The sequence below is a fragment of the Colobus angolensis genome, unplaced genomic scaffold, assembly GCF_000951035.1.
Source record: "Colobus angolensis palliatus isolate OR3802 unplaced genomic scaffold, Cang.pa_1.0 Scaffold123, whole genome shotgun sequence".
Lineage (NCBI taxonomy): Eukaryota > Metazoa > Chordata > Mammalia > Primates > Cercopithecidae > Colobus > Colobus angolensis.
Genome location: NW_012113475.1, coordinates 10240395 through 10268300, shown reverse-complemented (window position 1 = coordinate 10268300; position 27906 = coordinate 10240395). Strand labels below are relative to the sequence as shown.

Below are 27906 nucleotides of genomic sequence, written 5' to 3'. Positions count from 1 at the left end.
GTTTTAAAAAAAAAAATTCAGAGTAGAAACAAATATGATGAAAAGCTAACCTCTAAAATTTTTGGTGGTAATGGATATATTAACTGTATATCCATTGATTGTGGTGATGGTTTTGTGACGTATACAGATGTCAAAATTTATCAAACTGTATACTTTAAAATGTGCAATTTATTGTATGTCAGTAATACCTCCATAAAACAAAACAGATCTTTAAAAAACTATTAGAATGTGGAGATCAAAACTTTGAAAAAGTAAGCCTGTAGGTAGCCCACCCATAACCCCAGTTGCCTCCTTCAGTCACTACCACTGTTGTTTGTGTCTTATTTACCCTTCTAGAATGTTCTTGTTTCTCCTTCTAGAATAACGTGCCCAAGCCAAACAGATCTTGTTCTAACTCAGCCCTGCTGTCCAGCTGCTCTGCCCTTCTTCCACCTAACACCATGGGTCTCATCAGTTGTCTAAATTATGTGCCAACGCATCCCTGCAAACCTTCAGCCTTAATTAATTTGGAAGCTTTTATATGGGCCATTTAGGTTCTGTTTGGCTTAAAAATAAAGTCTGGGACAGAAAAAAAGGTCAGAGCTGGCAGAAGCTGGGTGTCGTTCAGCGGGTGTGAGTGTAGGCACCTGCTTGCCTCCAAGTTGGGATGTTCTAATTCTTTCCTGTTTGCTCTAGTGGCAGTGCTGTGGGGCTTTTGGAGCTGATGATTGGAACCTAAATATTTACTTCAATTGCACAGATTCCAATGCAAGTCGAGAGCGATGTGGCGTTCCATTCTCCTGCTGCACTAAAGATCCCGCAGTAAGTGAATGCCAGCGAACTATTGGCCTACTCTGTACATCATGCTGAGAGTGTGCATGGGATGAGCAGAGTGATTTTTTTGTTGAAACCTCTTCTTACCTGGTTACTCCTATTTGTAGCTCTTGTAGGGGGTATAGTGCTCAAATCTTCCTAGTAGGAGTAATAATTGCTGGCATTAATTTAGCAGTGTGTGCTGGTTCCTATTCTAAGCCTTTATGTGCGTTGGCTCATTTAGGTTGGGCACATTCCTACTGGCAGATACCACCAATACCCTCCCTTTTCAGGGGGAAGAAATCAAGGCACATGAGGTGTAAGTGACTTTCCCAAGCTTGCACTGCTAGCAGGCAATGGAGTGGAATATGAGACCCAGGCAACCTGCCTGTATCATCTGTTAGCCTTTCTTTGTGAGAGGGGCAGGCTCATATGAGAGCTCTCTGCATTGGTTTGGGGTTAGTAACCCTTTTCTTTTTGGCTTAGTTCTAGGGAAACTATTAGAAGTAGGAGGAGAGTTCGAGGCAAGATAGGGCTGGACTGCTGTGTGGGAAGACCACAGCTGCCTGGACTCCTGAATGCCATCATGACTACAGTCATGCAGTTTGCATTTTATTATAAAAAAGAATAAAATATAAAATCTATAAATCTCTCACTTTCACCACAGGTTTAATTATATTTTGGGTCAAGTCGTGCCTGGTATATAGAATGACTTAAAATGCAATTCTTAAGCCAGGCGTAGTAGTTCACACCTGGAATCCCAGCCCTTTGGGAGGCTGAGGTGGGAGGATCCCTTGAGCCCAGGAGTTAAAGACCAGCCTGAGCAACATAGTGAGACCCCATCTCTACAAAAAAATTTAAAAATTAGCCATGTGTAGTGGCACACACCCGTGGTCCCATCTACTCTGGAGGCTGAAACGAGAGGATCACTTGAACCCACGAGTTTGAGGCTGCAGTGAGCCATGATCATGCCACTGCACTCCATTCTGGTGACAGAGTAAGACCACATTTCTTTAAAAAAAAAAAAAAAAGTAACTATCTAGTGTTAGAATGACAAGCATGAGAGGTTACTCTGTGCATCTCTATGTGCTCCTAACTGCAGAGCCCTTCTGGGACTCCTCAACGGTTCTCTGGCCCTGCAGTCTCCAAATATACTCCCCAAGGCTCACCCTTACCCCCCAGAAGCAGAGGCAAGTGGGTGCTGATGAGCTCAGTGGGGTTGCTCCTCCTTATGATGGAGGCTGTGGAGCTCTTAAAAGGAGCTGTGGTCTTGGAGTGGAAAAGCGGAACTTCCCTGCAGGCTGCCCCCGCGGGACCACCTCGGCTGTTTCTCTTGGTCTGAAAGAGGAGACAAAGTCACTAGGGACTGTGCTGCCCCACCAGCTGCCCTCTCCTGCCAGCTCAAACCTCCTGTCCCTTCTGAGGAGAGCCGCATGGAGGCAGAGTGCCCGCTCAGAGCTTGAGGGGCTCATCCCGGTGGCCTTGCACTGGCCAGCGCACAGCGCGCCTCCTGTCGCCAGTTCCTGTCCCATGTTAACATCCCCTTGGGAGAATTCCGTGTTCTTAGAGGCATTAATGCTTCCCCTTTCACCTACAGATCCTCTGGGTAGAGCTAGTTCATTCCTTGTGCTCTAAGCTAATAAAATCTGCCCCACACCCTGCAGAGAAGGAAAATGAACTAACCCGAAAAAGTGGAAGCATGTTTCTGATCAGACCCTGTGAGACGTGAAGTTGTCCGTGTGATTATGTAATCAGGGCATTGTTTTGTTTTTTTAATTATTAAAAGCTCATTGAAAAACCATTTAGGTAATGTAGAAGTATACAGATTAAAAGTAGCAGTCCATCCAAAAGAGCATACATGAAGATTTACGGTGCCCTTTAAGTTACGTTTTTTTTATCTGTGTCTCCAGTTCCCTAAATCCCATAAGCTTCTTGAGGTTGGCACCACTTTGAAACTTGAGCCTCCTGTGTGATAGACTTGCTGTCTTTTCTGATATTCCCCAAGCCTTAGTTTTCCTGATTTGTAAAATAGGGCATATTTTAATACCTACTTCTGAAGATTGTCGCAATAATGACATGGGGTCATGTATATAAAGTGTTTAACACACTGCTGCAGTCTTTGTGCTCAGATACACATTTTATTACTAATGCGTAACAGAAGTCTTCTGCTCATTTCTAGGTGGGCTTTCTGTCCAATGAGTAAATTTCACTTTTCTCTTTCCTTTCTTCACTAGGAAGATGTCATCAACACTCAGTGTGGTTATGATGCCAGGCAAAAACCAGTAAGTGGAATCTCATCTTGTTGCTTAGCACAAAGGGTGTTGGAGGAGCTTTGGCCTGTGCCTGGTGCTCTATCTGTGACAGTGTGCTCTCCTCTTCCCTTGTGAAGGAAGTTGACCAGCAGATTGTAATCTACACGAAAGGCTGTGTGCCCCAGTTTGAGAAGTGGTTGCAGGACAATTTAACCATCGTTGCTGGTATTTTCATAGGCATTGCATTGCTGCAGGTAAGATAAGGGTCCTTTATGGATATCACAGGGAAATAATGCCCTGGGAGAGCCCTTGCCAGGATCGGAGCTTTGCTTAAAAACCTTGGTTGTCATAGTTTTTAAGACACATTGGAGGGCCAAGGAACAGACCTAAACGATTTGGTGTGTGTTATTTATTTATTTATTTATTTATTTATTTATTTATTTATGAATAAGACGGAGTCTAACTCTGTTGTACAGGCTGGAGTGCAGTGGCGTGATCTCGGCTCACTGCAAGCTCTGCCCCCGGGTTCACGCCATTCTCCTGCCTCAGCCTCCAGAGTAGCTGGGACTACAGGCGCCCACCACCACACCTGGCTAATTTTTTGTATTTTTAGTAGAGACGGGGTTTCACCATGTTAGCCAGGATGGTCTCGATCTCCTGACCTTGTGATCCGCCTGCTTCGGTCTCCCAAAGTGCTGGGATTACAGGCATGAGTCATCATGCCCGGCCTGGTTTGTGTTTTATTAAAGCTCTTAGTTTATATGCTACTATCATGAAATACTTTAGGAAACCTTGTCTTTTTCTAAGATGGAGACATTAATTAGATCAGTAGTTGCCTGCAGGCATTCCATCGTTTACGTGGGTTCAATAATACTGCATTGTGGCAACTGAGTCAAACATGCATAGTTAGAAGTAGATCTCAGTGGTGATGTTAAGGTTTTGGGGAGCTTCACAGAGATGTCATAACCCTTTCTCTCCCTGAACCACCTTGCCAAAGTGCTAGTGAAGGAAGGGAGCACCAACTTTTCCCCCTGGCCAGTCTCAAGAGCTGGACTCTTCATGTTGTTGGTGTGATACTTTCCTAAGAGCACATAGTTGAAACGAATTAAAGAAGACCTAAGTAAATATAAAGATATCCTATGTTCACAATTGCAACACTTCATATTATTAAGGTAACAACACTTCTCAAGTTGATCTACAGATTCAGTGTAATCCCTATCAAAATTATAACCACTTTTTAGCAAAAATGGACAAGCTGATCCTAAAATTCCTGTGGAAAAGCAAGGGACCCATGATAGCCAAAACAAATCTGCAAAAGTAAAACAAAGTTGGAGAATTCGCACTACTCAGTTAAAAACTTAGTACAAAGCTAAACAGTAATCAACATAGTGTGTACTTGAGTAAGATTAGCCATATAGATAAGTGGAATAAAATTGAAAAATCAAGAAATAAAACCAGGCCAGGTGTGGTAGCTCATGAATGTAATCCCGCACTTTGAGGGACCAAGGCAGGAGGATGACTTGAGCCCTGGAGTTCAAGACCAGCCTGAGCAACATAGCAAGACCTTGTCTCTACAAAAAGTAAAAATAAAACCATGAGCCCAGTGTGGTGGCACATACCTGTGGTCCCAGCTACTTGGGGGGCTGAGGAGGGAGGACCACTTGAGCCTGGGAGGTTGCGGTGAGCTGAGATTGCGCCATTGCACCCTAGCCTGGGTGACAGAGCAAGATCCTGTCTCAAAAATAAAAAAGAAGAAGAAATAAGCTCATACATGTATGGTCAGTTGATTTTTGACAAGGGAACCAAAACCATTCAATAGGGAAAGAGCAGTCATTTCAACAAATAGTACTGGGAAAACTGGATATGCAAAATTATGAATTTAGACTCCTAACTCACGCCATATGTAAAAATTAACTCAAAGCAAAGACTTTTTTTTCCCCTCTAACACTGTAGAACTCCAGAGGAAAACATAGGCATAAACATTTGTGACTTTGGATTAAGCAGTGTCTTCTTAGATACGACATCAAAAGCATAAGCAACAACACAAATGTAAATAAATGGAACTTCAAAATTAAAAACTGTGCTGAAAATGATACCATCAAGAATGTGAAAAGATAACTCCTAGTATCTAGAAAATATAAATAACTTTTAAAACTCAACAATAAAAAAGGCCGGGCGCGGTGGCTCACGCCTGTAATCCCAGTACTTTGGGCAGCCAAGGCGGGCAGATCATGAAGTCAGGAGATCAAGACCATCCTGGCTAACACGGTGAAAACCCGTCTCTACTAAAAATGCAAAAAAATTAGCCGGGCGTGGTGGCGGGCACCTGTAGTCCCAGCTACTCAGGAGGCTGAGACAGGAGAATGGCGTGAACCCGGGAGGCAGAGCTTGCTGTGAGCTGAGATCATGCCACTGCACTCCAGCAGCCTGGGGGACAGAAGGAGACTCCGTCCCAAAAAAAAAAAAAAAAAAAAAGATTTAAATGGCTAATAAGCATATGAAAAGATGCCCATGTCAGTAGTCATTAAGGAAATGCAATTCAAAGCCACATACTTCATACTCTTTGAAGTAGTTAGAATAAAAAAGACGGACAATAACAAAGTATTGGCAAGGATGTGGAGAAAATGAAACCCTCATATGTTGCTGATGGAAATGAAAATGTTGCAACCTCTTTGGGAAACAATTTAGCAGTTTCTCAAAAGTTAAATATAGAGATACCATATGAGTCAGCAATTCTCCTAGGAGTGTACCCAAAAGATTTGAGAACATATTTGCCCAAAAACTTGTATGCTCGTGTTCATAGCAGAATTATTCATAATTGCCAAAATGTGAGAGCAATGCAAATACCCATCAACTGAGGAGTAAACAAAATGTGGCATATCCATGCCATGGAATATCATTCAGCCATCCAAAGGAATAAATTAATAGTACATGTGTATGAACCTTGAAAATATTTTGCTACATGAAAAAAACAGTCACAAAAGCCCTGTATTATATGATTTCCTTGATATGAAATGTCCTGAAGAGGCAAATCCATGGAGGCAGGAAGTGGAATAGTGGTTGCCGGGTCTGTAGGGATGGTGGGATGGGAATGACTGCTCACAGGTACTGGGTTTCTTTTTGGGGTCATGAAATGTTCTGTGATTAGATAGTGGTGATAGTTGCATAGCTTTGTGAATATACTAAGAGCCACTGAATTATACACATTGCAAGGATACTTTTTACCACATATGAATTACATCTTAAATTTCAAAAATCAACAGTTTTAAAAAAATGGGACACAGTGGCCAGGGGTAAAAGTTAGGAGTGTCACTGTTTGACTCACATTTTCTTCCTTTCTCAGATTTTTGGGATATGCCTGGCCCAGAATTTGGTTAGCGATATCGAAGCTGTCAGGGCGAGCTGGTAGAGCCCCTGCAACCGCTGCTGCAAGACACTGGACAGACCCAGCTTTTGGGACCCTCCCGCGTGCGGAACTCATCTTCAAGCTGCACGGACCTAATCACAGATGCAGCCTGCAGTCTCGCCTAATGGAGCTGCCATTCGTGGGGTAAAACTGGGAAATGCTGCTCACTGACAGAATTAAAAAACAAAAATAACCAGTATGAAAGTCGTTGCGCCGTGAATCTCTACTGTAGCCATGAATTTATGGACAGTTGGATGCTTACCAAAAAAGAAAAAAAGGGAGGGTGGGGGACCCAGATGTACTTGAATGTGCGGAAAATGCAGTCTTGTCCTCATCTTCTGTAACTGGAGGGCTGGGAAGGCAGCTTTGCTCTTCGCCACACCTTGGACGGACCACCTTCTGTTCCATGGTCTGAAGGAGTGCATCTCCTCAAAGACTCAGCCCCTCACCTGGGAGGGCAGTGGTTTGTCAGCTTCCCTCCATGTGCATTTTAGGAAACACGTGCCACTCTGATCTGAAGAAGAAAACAACTCGTCTTGGGTTCAGATTTTGTGATGGTATTCAAGTCACTCGGGCGAGCACACTTGGTCTATCCTGGAAAGTCTCCTTGTAACAGAAGTTGCGTATTTCATGTGCACCGAGCAAGGGCATCGGAAGACTTCATGAGGCTATATTTTAGCAGGACTGATCGTTTTTCTAAGTAGGCCTGAGCTTTATCAGTGAAATTCAAGGAGAAAATGAGGTTAATGAAGGAGGTATCGGTTAAATACCCCCTCTTCTTCTCACCCTGCCAAAATTAGCAGTTGAATTTTTGGAAACTCTGGAATACTCTGGGTCATTTTGTTTTGTATGTTTGTTGTTTTTCGTCTTCCGAAGGTGAAAGCTATGATATGGTTCCACTTAAATGTTAGTGTTTTCTTACTCAGCTCAAGCATTAATTTTTGATAAAATCTTAACCTGCATGACCTGTGAATCTGAATCTATCATCTCCCTTTCCTGCCGGCTTTTCTACAAACATTGAAATATGTTATTTGGTCAACACTTATTTCCTAGGTTCACAGCCTTGGGAGGTTGTGGCATGTCCTCCCAGCCTGGCTGGGAAGAGACCAGTTGTACCATCCAAACGCTTCCCTGGTCTCAGTGATCTCTTCCAGAGTCAATCTGAGTGGCCTCTTCTGCACCCTCCCCTTCTTTCTCTTTGAATGGAATTAAACCCGATTTTGAAACAACATTGACCCAGTCAAAAGCTCCTAATGGTTTCTTTTTCTTCCTCTTTAGTTTGCTTTTATTAAAAAAAAAGAAAATAGTGCATGGCCATAGCTCCTTCAGTTCTCTTATTGCAGACTAACCATCAGGATGGTATCAAAGCACAAATACTCTGGAGGGGAACGCGTTGAACTGGGGCAAGTACTGTGTAACACAAAGTGGAAAACCACTTCCTGGTGCTGCTGCTCCTGCCCCCACTTTAGGTGGGAGGAACCAGTTTTACCCTCTAGATTTTAATCCAGCTGGTGTCCACCGGATGTTGCCCTCCTGGGGAGCAGATATCAGTCTGTGGAACGCTGGGAAAACCACAGGCACATTTTTAGGTGCGGACAGATTTGTCAGCACATAACTGGGCAGCCAGCTAGCATACTTTGTGGAAATTAAGCGAGGTTTTCCATTTCAGCCCCATGGTGCGTGGTGGTGGCTGATGAATGTGTCAGTCTGCTCAGAGAAAGGACAGAAAGGAAATTCTTTTCAAAACTGTGTTCACAGTTTGGTGTGTGTATGGCTCTGCATGTGTGTGTTTTTGTCTCTGTATAGGTAGAGGTGTTCACGTCTTATTCCGACTGTAAGGTTGTCTGACTTCATCTCTGCCCCCACCACAGTTGCCATTTTGTAATGTCCTGCCAACATGGAGAAGACACGAGCTCTCCAGTTGGCATTGTTTGTCTTTTCTGTTGATTGCCTCATTCTCCAGTGAACTCCATCTGGCCAGTTGATTCAGAATCAGGCAAGATCCCTGCCCTTTGGCACATTCACTGAAAGGCCAAACAGCAAGTCCGAGTGAGTTTTAAATATTAATTAATCACCCTTTATTTTTTACACTTGAGAGTGATTGTAATAAAGGCTGTCATTAATAAACTTGGTTCTACCTTACATGGAGTTGTGTCTTTCTTCATTACTTCTTTCTTGAAATTGTGAAATTTTCGAATCCAGTGGTTCTCAAACTTTAGCAGGTGTCAGAATCACTGGGAGGACTTGTTAAAACACATGAATGCATTTGCTCCACGCCCATAATTTCTAACTTAGTAGGTCTGGGGTGGGGCTGGAGAATTTGTATTCTGATAAGATCGTAGGTGATGCTGTTTGCGGCTCGTTTGGGAACTACATTTTGAGAAGCATTGTTCTGATCCGGTTTTCTAGGAGGGGAAACAGAAAGGTAAGATTTTGTAGTTGGGAAGGGAAAGGTTCCTTTGTACTTACAAATGCTGACTGACAAGACACAGAGGCCAGAGCCCTGTATGTAGGAAATCTCTGCCCATGAGGTCATCTGCTGGTTACAATCACTTGGGGACCATGTGAAATACAGATTCCCCCGACCTTACCCCTAGCAGTTCTGGAGTGGGAGACAGGGTATATATGTTTTAAAAGCTCCCTTGAAAATTTAATGCCTGGTGGGATTTATGACTTATGGGCTTAGATAAATGTTGATAATATTCACAACCTTTTTTATTAGAAAATAATTTCTCACAGTCCCTTGGAGCTGGAATCTTAAAAACCCATTAGAGGAATGTCAGCTTAAATGTCTTTCATTGTGAATTATCACTGCAGAAGAAGACTTCTGTCGTTAGAACTGATTAAAGACTTTTTTCAAAGATCAAATGAAAACAAATGTTAAGGTTCATATAGCACACTTAGATCCTGACAGCATAGCGTCAGACTTGTTCAAGAAACATTTTGCCTCATTTCTCATATATTTGAAACAATGTTATTTTGATTTTAAGGAAATTTATCAGTGATGATTGGAGATGGCCAATCCCTGCTTCTTGAGTTTTCTTATTGTCTACATTGGCCCGCTTTGCTTGTTGAAAACTATAAGCTAACAAAGGAAAAAAAAATGACAGCTCGGAAGTAAAGGGATGCTTTGTCTATAAAACTCAAAAACTTGGAGGAAGCTTCTTCAGGGTGTAGAAGGTAGACTTTAGGGGAAGCTTATTAAATTTCCCTATTTCTGTTGTTGGACGGGTTACCACTAACATCATTTCTTCTATAATCTAAAAATATACAGTTTTTAAATGTGAACTCAGAAATTAAAAAGAATTTTGCATCATGAAGTACTTAAGTACATTTCTTTTGTTCTTCCTCTTCCTTCTCCCAGGGAATAATAAACCCAGACTTTTCTTTCAGCCTTCTTCCTGCCACAGGTCCCAGTTGTCCTTTCCTCAAGGGGATCCTTAAAGTGTCTCTTGGAGGTTTCTTATGCAAAGTGATCATTCATTTCCCTGTGTTTGTGTGGGCAGGAATGGAGTGATTTTGCAGTTTCGTCTGTTTCCGGCTGACTTGGACAGGCGCCCTGGGAAGCCTGTGGGCTGAACAATGAGGAGCTGGAGCCCAGTGACCTGGCAGGCCACCCCAGCTCTCCTTGTCATTTATTCCACGAAGCCCTCCTTCTCTAGGGAAATCCTGTTTAGACCTCCAGTGAAGAACTGGGAAGCCCTCCATAAACACTGGCCAGCAGGGTTTCATGGCCAGCGCTCTCTCCCGTGAGGCCATGGGGCTGCTGCTAGGTGCTGCCCGCTTCCGGAGTGAGAAGCCTAGTCTTTGAGTGGGGAGGAAAACACAGCATTTGCCTGAAAAATACATTAACATTGGCTTTATCATGAGGACACAATAAAATCCATAGAAAAATCTACACATGATAACAAGGCAGTCAGATGGGGGTGGGGAGGTGGTGACAGGGAGCAGGGCAGAGAAGCCAAACTCTGAACTTGGAGCAGAGCCATCCTTAGACTTTTTGTTTGGAGGGGTTTGCCACAGAGTTTATAATAATACAGTTTTAGGCCAGACAAGGTGGCTCACACCTGTAATCCCAGCACCTTGGGAGGCCAAAGCAGGAGGATCGCTTGAGGACAGGAGTTACAGACTAGCCTGGGCAACATAGCAAGACCCCATGTCTAAAAAAAAAAATTTTTTTGGCCGGGCGCGGTGGCTCAAGCCTGTAATCCCAGCACTTTGGGAGGCCGAGACGGGCGGATCACGAGGTCAGGAGATCGAGACCATCCTGGCTAACACGGTGAAACCCCGTCTCTACTAAAAAAGCTACAAAAAACTAGCCGGGCGAGGTGGCGGGCGCCTGTAGTTCCAGCTACTCGGGAGGCTGAGGCCAGAGAATGGCGTAAACCCGGGAGGCGGAGCTTGCAGTGAGCTGAGATCCGGCCACTGCACTCCAGCCCGGGCGACAGAGCGAGACTCCGTCTCAAAAAAAAAAAAAAAATTTTTTTTTTTTTTTTTTTAATTAGCTGGACCTGGCGTCATGCACCTGCACTCCCAGCTACTCTGGGGGCTAGGGCAGGAGGACAGCTTGAACCCAGGAGTGATGTATGATAGCGCTACTGGGTGGCAGAGCAAGACCCTGTCTCTAACTTAATAAAAATAAAATTACACTTTTTAGGACTTCTTGAGGGATTAAGTACAGCTTGTTGTGGAGTTTTCATGCTGAGTGGTTCTCTTGTAAACTTGCCACTAGCGAGAGGACGCTGATTTAGTCCCTTCCTGTTATCCATTAGCCGGGGCTAAACCTCTGGGGACCCACACTGGCCATTGTGATTTATTTCTCCACTTCTAGGAACTCCCAAGTAAAGTAAATCTAAGAGAAGAGCAGGCGAGTTCACGGGCTTTCACTGTAAATATGCCCCGGAAGGAAAGCAGTAGCAGGCTTCCCACGGTCTTGCCCGTCACGGAACACACGCCGGCATTCTCAGTGGGGAAAAGGTACTTTTCAGATGTGGAGCGGACCATCAGGTGCAGTGTCAGCTCTTGCATTTGCAGAGCAACTCGTTTGAACGGGAACGTTTTAATGGCCTGCCCTCTAGTGTCGAATGCGTAAAACCACTCCGGACTGGAGTTGGAATAGTTCAGGGATAAAAACTATGTTCAGAGGTGCTTGTGCTTTGGAGAAACTTGAAGGTACACAGCTTATGTTGCCTGCTTAGGGCGAGTAGGTGTTTTATTTCCTTTACACGCTCCTGAAAAATGGCAAGGCTTGTTTTGGAAAGATAAGAGAACAGGACGTTTTGCTCCCATCACCATCCATCCTGCTTGGGATCTTGCTGCTGGGAGTTGATCAGGCAGGATGGAGCTGGGCCCTGCCCTCCCACCAGCTTCCAAATGTGGTTTCTAGATGACGATAGTGACTGTCTAAAGCTGCTCATCTTCCAGGCGAGGCACTGTCCTAACGGAGTCCTCAGTGGGGCTGGGAGGGCAATGCTCTGCACCCTCCCTCCCAGAGAACACCACCCTCCATTGGAACTTCAGAGGTTTTTGTGACAAAAGGCCCCAGGACCCTGGTTTGCACTTCAATTCCTCTTCAAAATAAGCAACTCTCCAGAAACAAGGAATAGAACATCTTTATATTTCTTCTAGAACCACCAGTGTGTTACTTCTACACACTGTACTTAGAAATACACACATACATGCATACATACCACTGGTGTGAATCACCTGGATTTTGCTTTGGTCTTGTCAGAAGCATTTGAACCACAACTCCATTGTGAATAGGACCTGGGTAACACGAGGCTGAAACCTACTGGGCTATATTCCCAGATGGCTAGGCATTCTAAGTCACAGGATGAGATAGAAGGTTGGCACATGACACAGGTCATAAAGACCTTGCTGATAAGACAGGTTGCAGGAAAGAAGCCTCCCAAAACCAAGATGGCAATGAGAGTGACCTCTGGTCTTCCTCACTGCTACACTCCCACCAGTGCCATGACAGTTTACAAATGCCATGGCAATATCAGGAAGTTACCCTACATGGTCTAAAAAGGGGAGACATGACTAATCCACCCCTCATTTAGCACATCATCAAAAAATAACCATAAAAATGGGCAGTTAGCAACCCTCAGGACTCCTCTGTCTATGGAGTAGTCATTATTTTATTCCTTTATTTTCTGAATAAACTTGCTTTCACTTTATAGACTCACCCTGAGAATGACTTGAGCCCAGGAGTTTGAGACCAGCCTGGGCAACAGAGTGAGACCCTGTCCCTACAAAAAAAATTTTCTGATTGGTGGACATCGTGACATGAGCCTATAATTCCAGCTATGTGGGAGGCTGAGATGGGAAGATTGCTTGAGCCTAGGAGATGGAGGCTGCAGTGGGCCATGATTGCACTGCTGCATTCCAGCCTGAGCAACAGAGCAAGATCCTGACTCAAACAAACAAAAACCGTAAAAAAGAAATCAGCCGGGTGCGGTGGCTCACATCTGTAATCCCAGCACTTTGGGAGGCTGAGGCGGGCAGATCATGAGGTCAGGAGATCGAGACCATTCTGGCTTACACAGTGAAACCTCGTCTCTACTAAAAATACAAAAAATTAGCTGGATGTGGTGGTGGGCACCTGTAGTCCCAGCTACTTGGGAGGCTGAGGCAGGAGAACGGTGTGAACCCGGGAGGCAGAGCTTGTAGTGAGCCGAGATCACACCACTGCACTCCAGCCTGGGTGACAGAGTGAGACTCCATCTCAAACAAAAAAATTGACATTTTGTGGGACATTTTAAACATAAAGAATGCTTTATTATGATTAAGTCATGGTCTGCATTCTGTATTTATTTGAAGTAAATTATCTTAAATTCAACTTGTTAGAGTGATTCAAGTTTTATAAAGAAAATAGCCTTATTTCCACACTTGTGCTGTCTTTAGTCTTGTTACTTTGCGACTGAATCAGCCCACTAGTTCTCTGACTGCCTGCTGCAGGCTGGGTACTAGGGGTGAATATATCATCTATCCCTTGAAATAACAGGTCACATTTATTGACTAGAAGTGTACTGAGTTCCAGGCACTGTGTTATAAGCATGCTGCGTAAGTTCCTAAGGAAATGTCAACGGATGGAGGGGAAAACCCCACACGTGGAAAATCCACTTCATCAAGAGCTAAACTGATATCCCTCAAAATGGTGCGTGGTTGAGATACGGGAAGAACACAGGGGTTAATGGAAGATGGTCTCAAGAAGGAAGAGAGGTTTGACCTGGGCCCCTGGGGAGGGTGGAGGGGGCCATAATCAAGCCTATACCGCTGGGGAGGTTGGAGAGGGCCCAGAACCTCCAGATGAAAGAGTGGGGGAAAGCTCAGGTCAGCAGTAAGAAGGTCCAGTATAGAGAGTCTTGGAATTGTGGCCCAGTCCTTGGCATACGCCAGGCACTCGAAAGCTTGCTGAATGACAGCAGTGGTAACTGAGGCGATTAGTAACTACCTCATCTACAGTGAAGGTGTGTTAGTCTGTCCTCACGCTGCTGACAAAGACATACCCAAGACTGGGTAATTTATAAAGGAAAGAGGTTTAATGGACTCACAGTTCCACATGGCTGAGGAGACCTCACTATCATGGCAGAAGGTGAATGAGGAGCAAAGTCACATCTTACATAGCAGCAGGCAAGAGAACTTTTGCAGGGGAACTCCCATTTATGAAACCATCAGATCTCGCGAGACTAATTCGTTACCAGAACAGTATGGGAGAAACCACCCCCGTGGTTCAATGATCTCCACCTGGTCCTGCCCTTGACCTATGGGGATTATTACAATTCAAGGTGATATTTGGATGGGGACACAGCCAAACCATATCAGAAGGTGACGTGAAAAGTAGAATTTCTTGTAAAACTGGACAACGTAGATACAAGCTCTGTGCTGTCAGGGTTGAAACCTAATCCCCACCGTGGTAGTATTAACAGGTGGGGCCTTTAGGCGGTGGTTAGATCATGACTGCAGGGCCCTCATTAACGTTAGTGCCCTTATAAAAGAGGCCTGTGGGAACTCGTTTGCCCTCTTCCACCATGTGAGGACACAGTGAGAAGGAGGCGGTTTGCGACCCGGAATAGTTGTCCGTGGACTCCAGTTGTGCTGACACCCTGATCTTAGACTTCTAGCCTCCAGAACTGTGAGCAAATTTCAACTGTTTATGAACTACCCACTTTACAGTGTTTTGTTATAGTACCCTGAGCAAATTAAAACACCAGCTGTTTTCTCCATCTAGTTCTGCTCTTCCTGTGAAATTCTAGGACCTGGGAGCTGGCAGGGAGGTCACTACATGTTGCAGTGGGAGGACATTGTATTAAAGTAGGTAGAGACTTGGGTAACAATCTTGTTCTTTTTTAGATTCAAGCCAGCCCCCTGCATTAGTGCAGCAGTTTCTCAGCCCTAGATGCACATTAGAATCACCTGAGAGCATTGGAAAAGACAAAAAATGGCCAGGCGTGGTGGCTCACGCCTGTAATCCCAGCACTTTAGGAGGCCGTGGTGGGCGGATCACTTGAGGTCAGGAGTTGGAGACCAGCCTGGCCAACATGGTGAAACCCCGTCTCTATTAAAAAAAGAAACAAAAAATTAGCTGGGTGTGGTGGCACAGGCCTCTAGTCCCAGCTACTAGGGAGACTGAGGCAGGAGAATCGCTTGAAGCTGGGAGGCAGTGTTTGAAGTGAGCTGAGATTTTACTACTGCACTCCAACCTGGGTGACAGCGAGACCCCGTTTCCAAAAAAAAAAAAGAAAAGACAAAAAACGTGCTCTCTTCCACACTGTTTCCAAAACTCCCAGGGCATTCTAACGTGCCCCCATGGTTTCTCAGATTCTATTGTGCACATAAATCATCTGGGTCTTAATGTAGGTCCTGATTCTGTAGTCTTGAGTGAGGCTGAAGAATCCATGGTTCTAGCATGCTCCCAGGTGACACTGATGCTGTGGTCTGCAGACCATGCTTTAAGAAGTAGGCCCCGTTTACAGCTGTGCAAAACTAATACCTTGTATGATATTTTTTAGTGATACCTTTCCTAAAGCTACTAAGCTGAAATTTTCGGGTCTGGGAAGGAAAATACAGGTGACTGTAAATAGGCATTAAGTACATGTTTGTTAAATGTGTTTTATTCTGATTATAAAAAAATCTCAGCCAGGCACAGTGGCTCACACCTGTAATCCCAGTACTTTGGGAGGCTGAGGTGAGAGGATCACTTGAGCCCAGGAGTTGGATACCAGCTGTATTAGTTAGGGTTCTTTAGAGGGACAGGACTAATGGGATATAGATATATATGGGGAGTCTATTAAGTATTAACTCATATGATCACAAAGTCCCACAACAGGCCATCTGTAGGCTGAGGAGCAAGGAGAGCCAGTCTGAGTTCCAAAACTGAAGAGCTTAGAGTCTGCTGGTCAAGGGCAGGAAGCATCCAACACAGGAGAAAGATGTAGGCTGGAAAGTTAGGCCAATCTCTCTTTTCACATTTTTCTGCCTGCTTATATTGTAGCCATGCTGGCAGCTGAGCAGATGGTGCTTACCCAGATTGAGGGTGGGTCTGCCTTTCCCAGCCCACTGACTCAAATGTTAATCTACTTTGGCAGCACCCTCACAGACACACCCAGGATCAATACTTTGCATCCTTCCATCCAATCAAGTTGACACACAGTATTAACCATCACACGCACCAGCCTAATCAACGAAGAAAGACTGTCTCAAAAAAAATAAAAATAAAGAAAAACCTCAATGCAGAAAAAAACAACTAGTATTTTCACCATCTAGAGGTATATACTTGTAAAATGTTACCGTGTGTCTTTCCATTGCTTTTAAAATTTGTTTTAAATTGTATAATCCTGTTCATACTGTTCTGTGGTCTGCTTTTTTAAAATCAGGATTTTTCAGTGTCAGTGAATGTTTTATACAACATTTTTTTGGTGGCATCTTATTCTATTTTATAGATTCAAGGGTTTCCTAAGATGCCAAGGGTTCACAAGGTCAAAACTATTTCTTAATACTAAGACATTATTTCCCATTTTGTTCTTAATTTTGGGTATGCTGATGTGGTGATGTCATCACTCTGACAGCTACATGATGTGATGTCATCACTCTGACAGCTAATGGAATGTGGGCTTGTATATTCCTGTCTTAAACTTTTCTCCCTTTTCATTTCTAATATGGTAATATTCACATAGATAACCCACATAGACAAAAGCTCTTCAAGGGGCTCAAACATTCTGAAAAGTGTGATGGGGTCTTGAGACCACAAAGTCTGAGAGCTGCTGGTGTAGATAAACCATAATTTTACTAGCCAGTTCATCACTAAAATGGTTTGGTTCTGTGTCCCTACCCAAATCTCATCTCGCATTGTAATCCCCGTGTGTTAGGGGTGGGACCTAACTTAACCCCTAATCACCTAACACCATGATTGAATCATGGGGGTGGTTCCCCCCATGCTGTTCTCATGATAGTGAGTTCTCAGAAGATCTGATGGTTTAAAACTGTGGCACTTCCCCCCTCACTTGCTCTCTCTCCTGCTGCCTTGTGAAGAAGTTGTTGCTTCTCCTTTGTCTTCTGCCACGATTGTGGGTTTCCTGAGGCCTCCCCAGCCATGTGGAACTGTGAGTCAATTAAACCTCTTATTTTCTTTATAAACTACCCAGTCTCAGGTAGTTCTTTATAGCAGTGTGAGAATGGACTAATACAATCACTGTTAGAAATTTGGGCTGTCTTGAATTAAATACAGTTGCAATGACCGTTTTTTTTTTTTTTTTAATTATACTGTAAGTTCTGCAGTACGTGTGCAGAACATGCAGGTTTGTTACATAGGTATACACATGCCATGGTGGTTTGCTGCACCCATCAACCCATCATTTACATTAAGTATTACTCCTAATGCTGTCCCTCCCCTAACCCCTAACAGGTCCTGGTGTGTGATGTTCCCCTTACTGTGACCATGTGTTCTTGTTCACCTCCCACTTATGAGTGAGAACATGCAGTGTTTGGTTTTCTGTTCTTTTGTTAGTTTGCTGAGAATGATGGTTTCCAGCTTCATCCATGTCCCTGCAAAGGACATGAACTCATCCTTTTTTATGGCTGCATAGTATTCCATGGTGTATATGTGCCACATTTTCTTAATCCATTCTATCATTGATGGGCATTTGGGTTGGTTCCAAGACTTTGCTATTGTGAACAGTGCCTCAAACATACGTGTGCGTGTGTCTTTATAGCAGAATGATTTCTAGTCCTCTGGGTGTATACCCAATAATGGAATTGCTGGGTCAAATGGTATTTCTAGTTCTAGATCCTTGAGGAATCGCCACACTGTCTTCCACAATGGTTGAACTAATTTACACTCCAACCAACAGTGTAAAAGCGTTCCTATTTCTTCACATCCTCTCCAGCATCTGTTGTTTCCTGACGTTTAATGATCGCCATTCTAACTGGTGTGAGATGGTATCTCATCATGGTTTTGATTTGCATTTCTCCAGTGACTAGTGAGGATGAGCTTTTTTTCCTATGTTTCTTGGCCGCATAAATGTCTTCTTTTGAGAAGTGTCTGTTCATATCCTTTGCCCACTTTTTGATGGGGTTGTTTGTTTTTTTTCTTGTAAATTTAAGTTCTTTGTAGATTCTGGATATTAGCCCTTCGTCAGATGGATAGATTGCAAAAATCTTCTCCCATTCTGTAGGTTGCCTGTTCACTCTGATGGTAGTTTCTTTGGCTGTGCCGAAGATATTTAGTTTAATTAAGTCCTATTTGTCTATTTTGGCTTTTGTTGCCAATGCTTTGGTGTTTTAGTGATGAAGTCTTTGCCCATGCCTGTGTCCTGAATGGTACTGCCTAGGTTTTCTTCTAGAGTTTTTATGGTTTTCAGTCTTACGTTTAAGTCTTTATTCCATCTTGAGTTAACTTTTGTATAAGGTGTAAAGAAGGGATCCAGTTTCAGCTTTCTGCATATGGCTAGCCAGTTTTCCCAACACCATTTATTAAACAGGAAATCCTCGCAATGACCTTTCTTATGCATTTCCTATACTTTGCACATAACTCTAGTTATTTCCTTAAGATAGATTGTTATTAACAGAATAACTGGATCAAGGATTAAAAACATTTAATTTGTGACACCTAGAGTTAAGCTTTATTTAAAGCTGTGCAAAATTAATGCTTTATAATGCATTTTCCTGTTCCTTATGATTTTCTTAATAACATTTTCTTCTCTCTAACTTACTTTAAGTACACACTGGATTCATTAGGTAAAAATGGATGGATCATCATAAAGGTCTTCATCCTCCTCATTTTCATGTAGAGGAGGCTGAGGAGGGAGAGAAAGGTAGAGAACTGATCTTGCTGTTTCAGGGATGGCAGAGAAGAAAGAAAATCCATGTACACATGGACTCATTCAGTTCAAACTCATGTTGTTCAAGGGGCAGCTGTAATCCAAAATTCAAAACAATCCAAAACAGTTCTGGTCCTAAGAAAGTCTCAGACTAATCTGTGTGCCAGTTAGACCTGAGTGACACTTAAAGCTTGACCACTGCTTACTTCATGGCCTTAGACAAGTTACTTTATCTTTCCCATCCTTGGTGCCCTCCCTTGTAAAATGTAGTATGTTATAAACATATAAATACATATATCACATGAAATGTGTGTTAATTGACTATTATAGGGAAGGCTTTTGATCAACAGTAGTTAAGTTTTGGGGGAGTCTTAAGTTGTACAGGCATTTTGACTAAAAAGGAGGTTGGCATCTTTACCTTCTGCACTGTTCAAAGGTCGAAAACATTTGCATTATGCTTACCATCTTGTTGAGCATTCATAATCTGAAAATCCAAAATCTGACATCTCTAATGAGCATTTCCTTTGAGCACTGTTATCGATACTTAGGTTTTAAATTGAAAATTGTTAATTTTAAGTCAAGATTTGAGCCTAGATTAAAAGAGGAGAAAACCTCATTAATGTCTGTATTACCATTTCTGCTAACTTAATAAGATATTAAAATGCCAGTTACAGAAACCAAAATCTGTAGTGATGGAGGTATTTAATCGCCGCTGAGACATTTAGAGCAGGGAAGTACACCTACCCCAAACCTCCCCCACAATAATTTCATTAGAGGGAATGAAATAAGAAAATGACTCTCAGCTGGGCGCAGTGGTGCACGCCTGTAATCCCAGCACTTTGGGAGGCTAAGGCAGGTGGATCACGAGGTCAGGAGTTCAAGATTAGCCTGGCCAACATGGTGAATCCCCGTCTCTACTAAAGAGAGAAAAAATTAGCCAGGCGTGGTGGTGCGCTCCTGTAGTCCCAGCTACTCAGGAGGCCGAGGCAGGAGAATCTCTTGAACCTGGGAGGCAGAGGCTGCAGTGAGCTGAGATTGCACCATTGCACTCCAACCTGGGTGACAGAGCAAGACTCCATCTCAAAAAGAGAAAAAAGAAAATGACTCTAAAGTGCATGTCATGGCTTTTTAGGAAAGATCATCTCACGACTCTGGCTGCAAGTTCTAATTTAATTTCTACTGATGTTTTCATTATTCTGCTTTTTTGAACAATTGCTAGCACTGACTCTCAACACAAGGATCTCTTAAGCCTCATGTATGTCAAACATTCTTCTAAGTTCTAGGGTGGGAAAGGGAGGTATTAAATAAGAAGAGACAGAGACCACTCATTTATCTGCAGTGCAGAGGATGCTTTTACAAGGTGTTGATTCCATTATTGACTCTGTCATTAAAGGATTTAAGTCAATGGGCTGTACATTTGAACATATGCCTTACTCAGTATCTATGAAGGCTCTAGGAGGTTGTTCACTCACTAAGCCTTAAGTATATTGTACAGACTTTACACAGGGAAAAAGCTCCTTTGGTAGCTTTAAGAAAAAAGGAATCCCATTTGTGGTATACGACATGAGTATCCCTAATCTAAAACCCGAAATGCTCCAAAATCCGAAGCTTTTTGAGTGTTGATAACGGTGCTCAAAGGAAATGCTCATTAGAGATGTCAGCTTTGGATTTTCAGATTATGAATGCTCAACAAGATGGTAAGCATAATGCAAATGTTTTCGACCTTTGAACAGTGCAGAAGGTAAAGATGCCAACCTCCTTTTTAGTCAAAATGCCTGTACAACTTAAGACTCCCCCAAAACTTAACTACTGTTGATCAAAAGCCTTCCCTATAATAGTCAATTAACACACATTTCATGTGATATATGTATTTATATGTTTATAACATACTACATTTTACAAGGGAGGGCACCAAGGATGGGAAAGATAAAGCAACTTGTCTAAGGCCATGAAGTAAGCAGTGGTCAAGCTCTAAGTGTCACTCAGGTCTAACTGGCACACAGATTAGTCTGAGACTTTCTTAGGACCAGAACTGTTTTGGATTGTTTTGAATTTTGGATTACAGCTGCCCCTTGAACAACATGAGTTTGAACTGAATGAGTCCATGTGTACATGGATTTTCTTTCTTCTCTGCCATCCCTGAAACAGCAAGATCAGTTCTCTACCTTTCTCTCCCTCCTCAGCCTCCTCTACATGAAAATGAGGAGGATGAAGACTTTTATGATGATCCATCCATTTTTACCTAATGAATCCAGTGTGTACTTAAAGTAAGTTAGAGAGAAGAAAATGTTATTAAGAAAATCATAAGGAACAGGAAAATGCATTATTCATTAGGTGGAAATGGATCATCATAAAGGTCTTCATCCTCCTCATTTTCATGTAGAGGAGGCTGAGGAGGGGGAGAAAGAGGGAGAATTGATCTTGCTGTTTCAGGGATGGCAGAGAAGAAAGAAAATTCATGTACACATGGACTCATTTAGTTCAAACCCATGTTGTTCAAGGGTCAGCTGTATTCCAAAATTCAAAATAATCCAAAACAGTTCTAGTCCTAAGAAAGTCTCAGACTAGTCTGTGTGCCAGTTAGACCTGAGTGACACTTAGAGCTTGACCACTGCTTACTTCATGGCCTTAGACAAGTGACTTTATCTTTCCCATCCTTGATGCCCTCCCTTATAAGATGTAGTGTGTTATAAGGTAGAGATGGTAATATCTATATTATAGGGGTGTTGCTAAGATTAAAAGGGTTGAAATGCTTTTCTCTAAATCTCATTTATTCCTCAGATCTCACCTGAGTTTACTTTGAGGGAGGTCCTCTCAGAACTCAGCCCCTCTCCACCCGACTAAGATGTGCTCCTGCAGCTTTCTCTTTAGAAGAACTCATCACACTTGAACTAACTTGAATGGCATCTTTTCTGTTAAAATGCAAGCTCCATGGAAGTGGCCTGTGTTGTTAACCTCTATGTCTCTAGTACCCAGATGCTTGGTAGCACTATGGACTGAATATTTGTGTCCCCCCTAAAATCATATGTTGAAGCCCCAGTACCTAATGTGATGGTATTTGGAGGTGGGACCTTTGGGATGTAATTAGGATTAGACAAAGTCATGAGGGTAGAGCCCACATGATGGGATCTCTCTCTCTCTTCTGTCTTCTCTCTGTCTTCTCTCTCTCTCCTCTCTCTCCTCTCTATGTAACCACCAAGGAGGCCATTGAGGTCATAACCAGGAAGAGGGGCCTCATGAAAAACCCAACTATGCTGGCTCCCTAATCTTGGACTTCCCAGCCTCCAGAACCATGAAAAATGTTTCTTGTTTAATCCACCCAGTCTATGGTAATTTGTTATAGCAGCCTGAAGTAAGACAGCTAGGCTGTTTCTTTGAGCATGTTACAAGATATTGAGAATAACTTTGTTTTAGATAGCGAGCATATGCTCACCTAAAAGACAGACTTCTATTTTGTAAAATAGAACAATTTCTGGCCAAGGGCAGTGGCTCATGCCTGTAATCCCAGCACTTTGGGAGGCTGAGGCAGGCAGATAATGAGGTCAGGAGATAGCGACCATCCTGGCCAACATGGTGAAACCCTATCTCTATAAAACATATAAAAATTAGCCGGGCATGGTGGCACGTGCCTGTAGTCTCAGCTACTCACAAGGCTGAGTCAGGAGAATTGCTTGAACCTAGGAGGCGGAGGTTGCAGTGAGCCAAGATTGCACCACTGCACTCCAGCCTGGTGACACAGTGAGACTCTGTCTCGAAGAAAAACAAAAAAAAGTATTTCTACCTGCCTGTAAGATGTTTTAGATGTGTAGGTGGTTTTTGTTTATTGTTGTTGTTGTTTTGTTTGTTTGTTTGTTTGAGATGGAATCTTGCCCTATCACCCAGGCTGGAGTACAGTGGCATGGTTTCGGCTCACTGCAACCTCCACCTCCCAGGTTCAAGCGATTCTCATGCCTCAGCCTCCTGAGTAGCTGGGATTACAGGTGTGTGCCAGCACACTTGGCTAATTTTTGTATTTTTAGTAGAGAAGGGGTTTCACCATGTTGGCCAGGCTGGTCTCAAACTCCTGACCTCAGGTGATCCACCCACCTCAGCCTCCCAAAGTGCTGGGATTACAGGGGTGAGCCACTGTGCCCAACCGCCAAGATGTGTTTTTTAAAGCTGAACTGAGCCTGGCAACTGTCAGTCAACACTGGATGAGCTCAGGCCTACATCCTGAGTATAGCAAATGTTTAACCCTCTGATCTGGTTTGGATTTGTGTCCCCACCTAAACCTCATGTCGAATTGGAGGAGGGGCCTCATGGGAGTTGATTGGATAGGGGGTGCAGATTTCCCCCTTGCTGTTCCCAGGATAGTTCTCATGATGGTTTAAAAGTGTGTGGCACTCACCCCTTACCTCCCTTTCTCTCTCCTGCCACCATGTGAAGAAGGTGCTCACTTCCCCTTCGCCTTCTGTCATGATTGTAAGTTTCCGGAGGCCTCCCAGTCATGCTTCCTGTGCAGCCTGTAGAACTGCAAGTCAATTAAACCTCACTTCTTCATAAATTACCCAGTCTCAGGTAGTTCTTTAAAGCAGCGTGAAAATAGACTAATACACCCTCCTAGGGCATATCCACCTTCCTACACCTCCCTAATTATGTTTAAGCATCAAATAGAAAAAACAAATGTGCATAAAGATTCAGCCTTTGAATAAACTATTTTGCTAATAAATTGAGTTTCTCCCAGGTTTGACGGATTCCTTAACTGACCATATTTTGGAATAGTTATGTCACTAGAAGGTGGGATCAAGGATAAGCTGAGAAAACTCTTGTGATATTGCCAATAGAGATTCTTATGAATCTCATTAGTTTAGGTTCAAATGGTAGTAAGAATATGTGTGCTGAACTACATGGCTACCCATCAAGGGCCCTGCAAGGGAAAGGGAGAACAACCTTTTCTTTTTAAAACTTTTATTTTAGGTTTTGGGGTACATGTGAAGGTTTCTTACACAAGTAAACTTGTGTCATGGGGGTTTGTTGTATAGATTATTTTGTCACCCAGGTATTAAACATAGTACCCAATAGTTATTTTTCTGCTTCTTTCCTCCTCCCACCCTCCACTCTCAAGTAGACCCCAGTGTCTGTTGTTTCCTTCAATATTCGTGAGTTCTCATCATTTAGCTCCCACTTATAAGTAAGAACATGTGGTATTTGGTTTTTTGAGATAACAAACTTTTTTTTTTTCATTTTTGAAAATTTCAATAGGTTTTTAAGGAAGAGGTGGTGTTTAGTTACATGAATAAGTTCTTTAGTGGTGATTTCTGAGATTTTGGTGCACCCATCTCCCGAGCAGTGTACGCTGCACCCAATGTGTAGTCTTATCTCTCACCCTGTGCCACCCTTTCCCTCCGAGTCTGCAAAGTCCATTGTATTATTCTTAAGCCTTTGTATCCTCATAGCTCAGCTCCCACTTGTGAATGAGAACATACAATGTTTGGTTTTCCATTCCTGAGTTACTTCACTTAGAATAATGGTCTCCAATTTTATCCAGTTTGCTGCAAATGCCATCATTTCATTCCTCTTTATGGCTGAGTAGTATTTCATGGTATATATGTTTACATACATGTGTGTGTGTGTCTATACATCACATTTTCTTTACTAATTGATGAGCACTTGAGCTGGTTCCATATTTTTGCAATTGTGGATTGTGCTGCTGTAAACATGCATGTGCAAGTATCTTTTTCATATACTGACTTCTTTTCCTCTGGGTAGATACCCAGGAATGGTAGATCTACTTTTACTTCTTTAAGGAATTGCCACACTGTTTTCCCTAGTGGCATTAGTTTATTTACATTCCCACCAACAGTGTAAAAGTGTTCCCTTTTCACCATATCTATGCCAACATCTATTATTTTTTGATTATGGCCATTCTTGCAGGAGTAACATGGTATAGCATTGTGGTTTTTATTTGCATTTCCCTGATCATAGGTGACGAACATTTTTCTATATGCTTGTTGGCTATTTATATATCATCGTTTGAGAATTGTCTATTCATGTCCTTAGCCCACTTTTTGATCGGTTTGTTTTTTTTTTCTTGCTGATTTGTTTGAGTTCCCTGTAGATTCTGGATATTAGTCCTTTGTCAGGTGTATAAGTTATAAATATTTTCTTCACTCTGTAGGTCATCTGTTTACTAATTATTTCTTTCACTGTGCAGAAGCTTTTTAGTTTAATTAAGTTGCATCTATTTGTCTCTATTTTTGTTGCATTTGCTTTTGGATTCTTGGTCATGAAGTCTTTCGTACATAAGGACTCAAATAAACTTAAAGTAAAGTTGTAGAAAAAGATATTCTATGCAAATAGACACCAAAAATGAGAAGGAATAGCTATCCTTATATCACATGAAACAAACTTTAAAGCAACAGCAGTTAAAAAAGACAAAGAAGGACATTGTATAATGATAAAAGGACTAGTCCCACAGGAAAATATCACAATCCTAGATACATATTCACCTAAAACTGGAGCTCCCAGATTTAGAAAACAATTCCTACTTGACCTAAGAAATGAGATAGACAGCAGCACAATAATATTGGGGGACTATAATACTCCACTGACAGCACTGGACAGGTCATCAAGAAAGAAAGTCAACAAAGAAGCAATGGACTTAAACTATGCCGTAGAATAAATGAACTTAACAGATATTTACAGAACATTCTACACAACAACTGCAGAATATACATTCTATTCGTCAGCACATGGAACATTCTCCAAGATAGACCATATGACAGGCCAACAAACAAGTCTCAACAAATTTAAGAAAATCAGAATGATAACAAGTACTCTCTTAGACCACAGTAGAATAAAATTGGAAATCAACTCCAAAAGGAACCCTCAAAACCATGCAAATACATGGAAATTAAATAACCTGCTCCTGAACGACCATTGGGTCAACAATTAAATCAAGATGGAAATTTAAAAGTTCTTTGAACTCGGCTAGGTGTGGTGGCTCACGCCTGTAATCCCAGCACTTTGAGAGGCTGAGGCAGGAAGATCGCAAAGTCAGGAGATCAAGACCATCCTGGCTAACATGGTGAAACCCCGTCTGTGCAAAATACAAAAAATTAGCCAGGCGTGGTGGTTGGTGCCTGTAGTCCCAGCTACTCAGGAGGCTGATGCAGGAGAATGGCGTGAACCTGGCTTGTAAGATCATGCCACTGCACTCCAGCCTGGGCAACAGAGTGAGACTCTGTCTCAAAAAAAAAAAAAAAAAATTCTTTGAACTCAGTGATAATAGTGACACAACCTATCAAAATCTCTGGGATACAGCAGAGGTGGTGGGTGATAAAAGGAAAGTTCATAGCATTAAATGCCTATATCAAAAAATCTGAAAGAGCACAAACAGAAAATCTAAGGTCTCACCTCAAGGAACTAGAGAAACAAGAACAAACCAAACCCCAACTCAGCAGAAGAAAGGAAATAACAAAGAGCCAGAACTAAATGAAATTGAAACAAAAAAATACAAAAGGTAAATGAAACAAAAAGCTGATTCTTTGAAAAGATGAATGAAGTTGATAGCCCATTAGTGATATTAACCATGAAAAGAAGAGAGAAGATCCAAATAAGCTCACTTAGAAATGAAACAGGAGATGTTATAATCCATACCACCAAAATACAAAAGAAACGTTCAAGGCCACCAAGAACACCTTTAGGCACATAAACTAGAAAACCTAGAGGAGACAGGTAAATTTCTGGAAATATACAACCTACCTAGATTAAACCAGGAAGAAATAAAAACTCTGAACAGACCAATTACAAGCAGTAATATTGAAATGGTAAAAAAAGTTACCAAGAAAAAAAACGTCCAGGACCAGACAGGTTCATAGCTGAATTCCATCAGACATTCAAAGATTGATTTGGTACCAATACTACTGACACTATTTCAAAAGACAGAGAAACAGGGTATCCTCCCTAGGTCATTCTATGAAGCCAGTATCAACCCAATACCAAAACCAGGAAAGGACATAACACAAAAGGAAACTACAGACCAATATCCCTGATAAATGTAGATGCAAAAATCCTCAAGAAAATACTAGCTAACCAAATTCAACAGCATATCAGAAGGATAATCTAGCATGATCAAGTGGTTTTCATACCAGGGATGTGTCCTGCATCCCTGCATACTTAACATGTGCAAGTCAGAAAGTGTGATACACCACATAAACAGAATTAAAAACAAAAATCACATGGTCATCTCAATAGATGCAGAAAAAGCATTTGACAAAATCCAGCCTCTCTTTATGATTACAACCCTCGGCAAAATTGGCATAGAAGGGAAATACCTTAAGATAATAAAAGCCATCCATGACAAACCCACAGTCAATATTATACTGAATGGGAAAAAGTTGAAAGTATTCTTCCTGAGAACTGGAACAAGACAAGAATGCCTACTTTCAGTACTTCTATTCAACATAGTGCTAGAAATCCTAGCCAGAGCAATTAGGCAAGAGAAAGAAATAAAGGGCATCCAAACTGGTAAAGAGGAAGCCACACTGTTGTTGTTTGCTGATGACATGATCATATAGAGAAAAAAGCCTTTCCAAGACACGAAGAAGTCATGCCAGCACATGGAAGGGCTATGAGGTACACATGGGCATGCAGAAAGCTAAGGAGAAAGGCCATGAGCTAACCAAGCACACAACCATCCCCTCTGCCTTCTCTAAAAGCTCAAAGTCTCAAACTATCAGCAAAAGACTTCGGAAGTCTGAGAGAACATGGCTTTTCATAAGGATGATGGGGGTAGGGAATGGTTGTATCTGGGGCTATGCCCAATATGCTGGGCATGAGGGTATCCTGATGATGTGTCAGGCAGGATTCCAGAAAGTTTAGGGGAGCAGAAAAATCTCTGAACCATTCTGGGAGATAATGTCTACTTTAGAGCAACATCTAGGAGCTGGCTGGCTCAGGATATCTGATCTCTTTAAGTACAGTGCTTTACTTGGCAAGTGATAGTTGGTCCCTGAGTCAGAACTCGGTGGCCTCAAAAAGGATGGAAGTCGAACAGAAATCCTGGGCTACCAGTTCAGGAAATGGCCACCTACTTGACCAAACAAGGTGAGGACTCTTGTTGGCCAGGCCACACTCTGAGGACTTTAGGGAAAGT

At 42.5% G+C, this 27906-nt stretch overlaps 1 protein-coding gene across 2 annotated transcripts in view; it reads left to right on the top strand.

The window, feature by feature from the left end:
• The window catches only part of TSPAN5 (tetraspanin 5), a 181380-nt gene extending 172788 nt beyond the window's left edge, over positions 1–8592 (top strand). For both annotated transcript variants that reach the window (XM_011933016.1, XM_011933010.1), the window contains 4 exons: positions 676–801; positions 3027–3074; positions 3182–3298; positions 6388–8592. In XM_011933016.1, coding sequence (XP_011788406.1) covers positions 676–801; positions 3027–3074; positions 3182–3298; positions 6388–6453 — 357 coding nt within the window. In that variant the 3' untranslated portion in view covers positions 6454–8592. The remainder of the gene's footprint in view (positions 1–675; positions 802–3026; positions 3075–3181; positions 3299–6387) is intronic.
• Positions 8593–27906: the final 19314 nt, after the last annotated feature.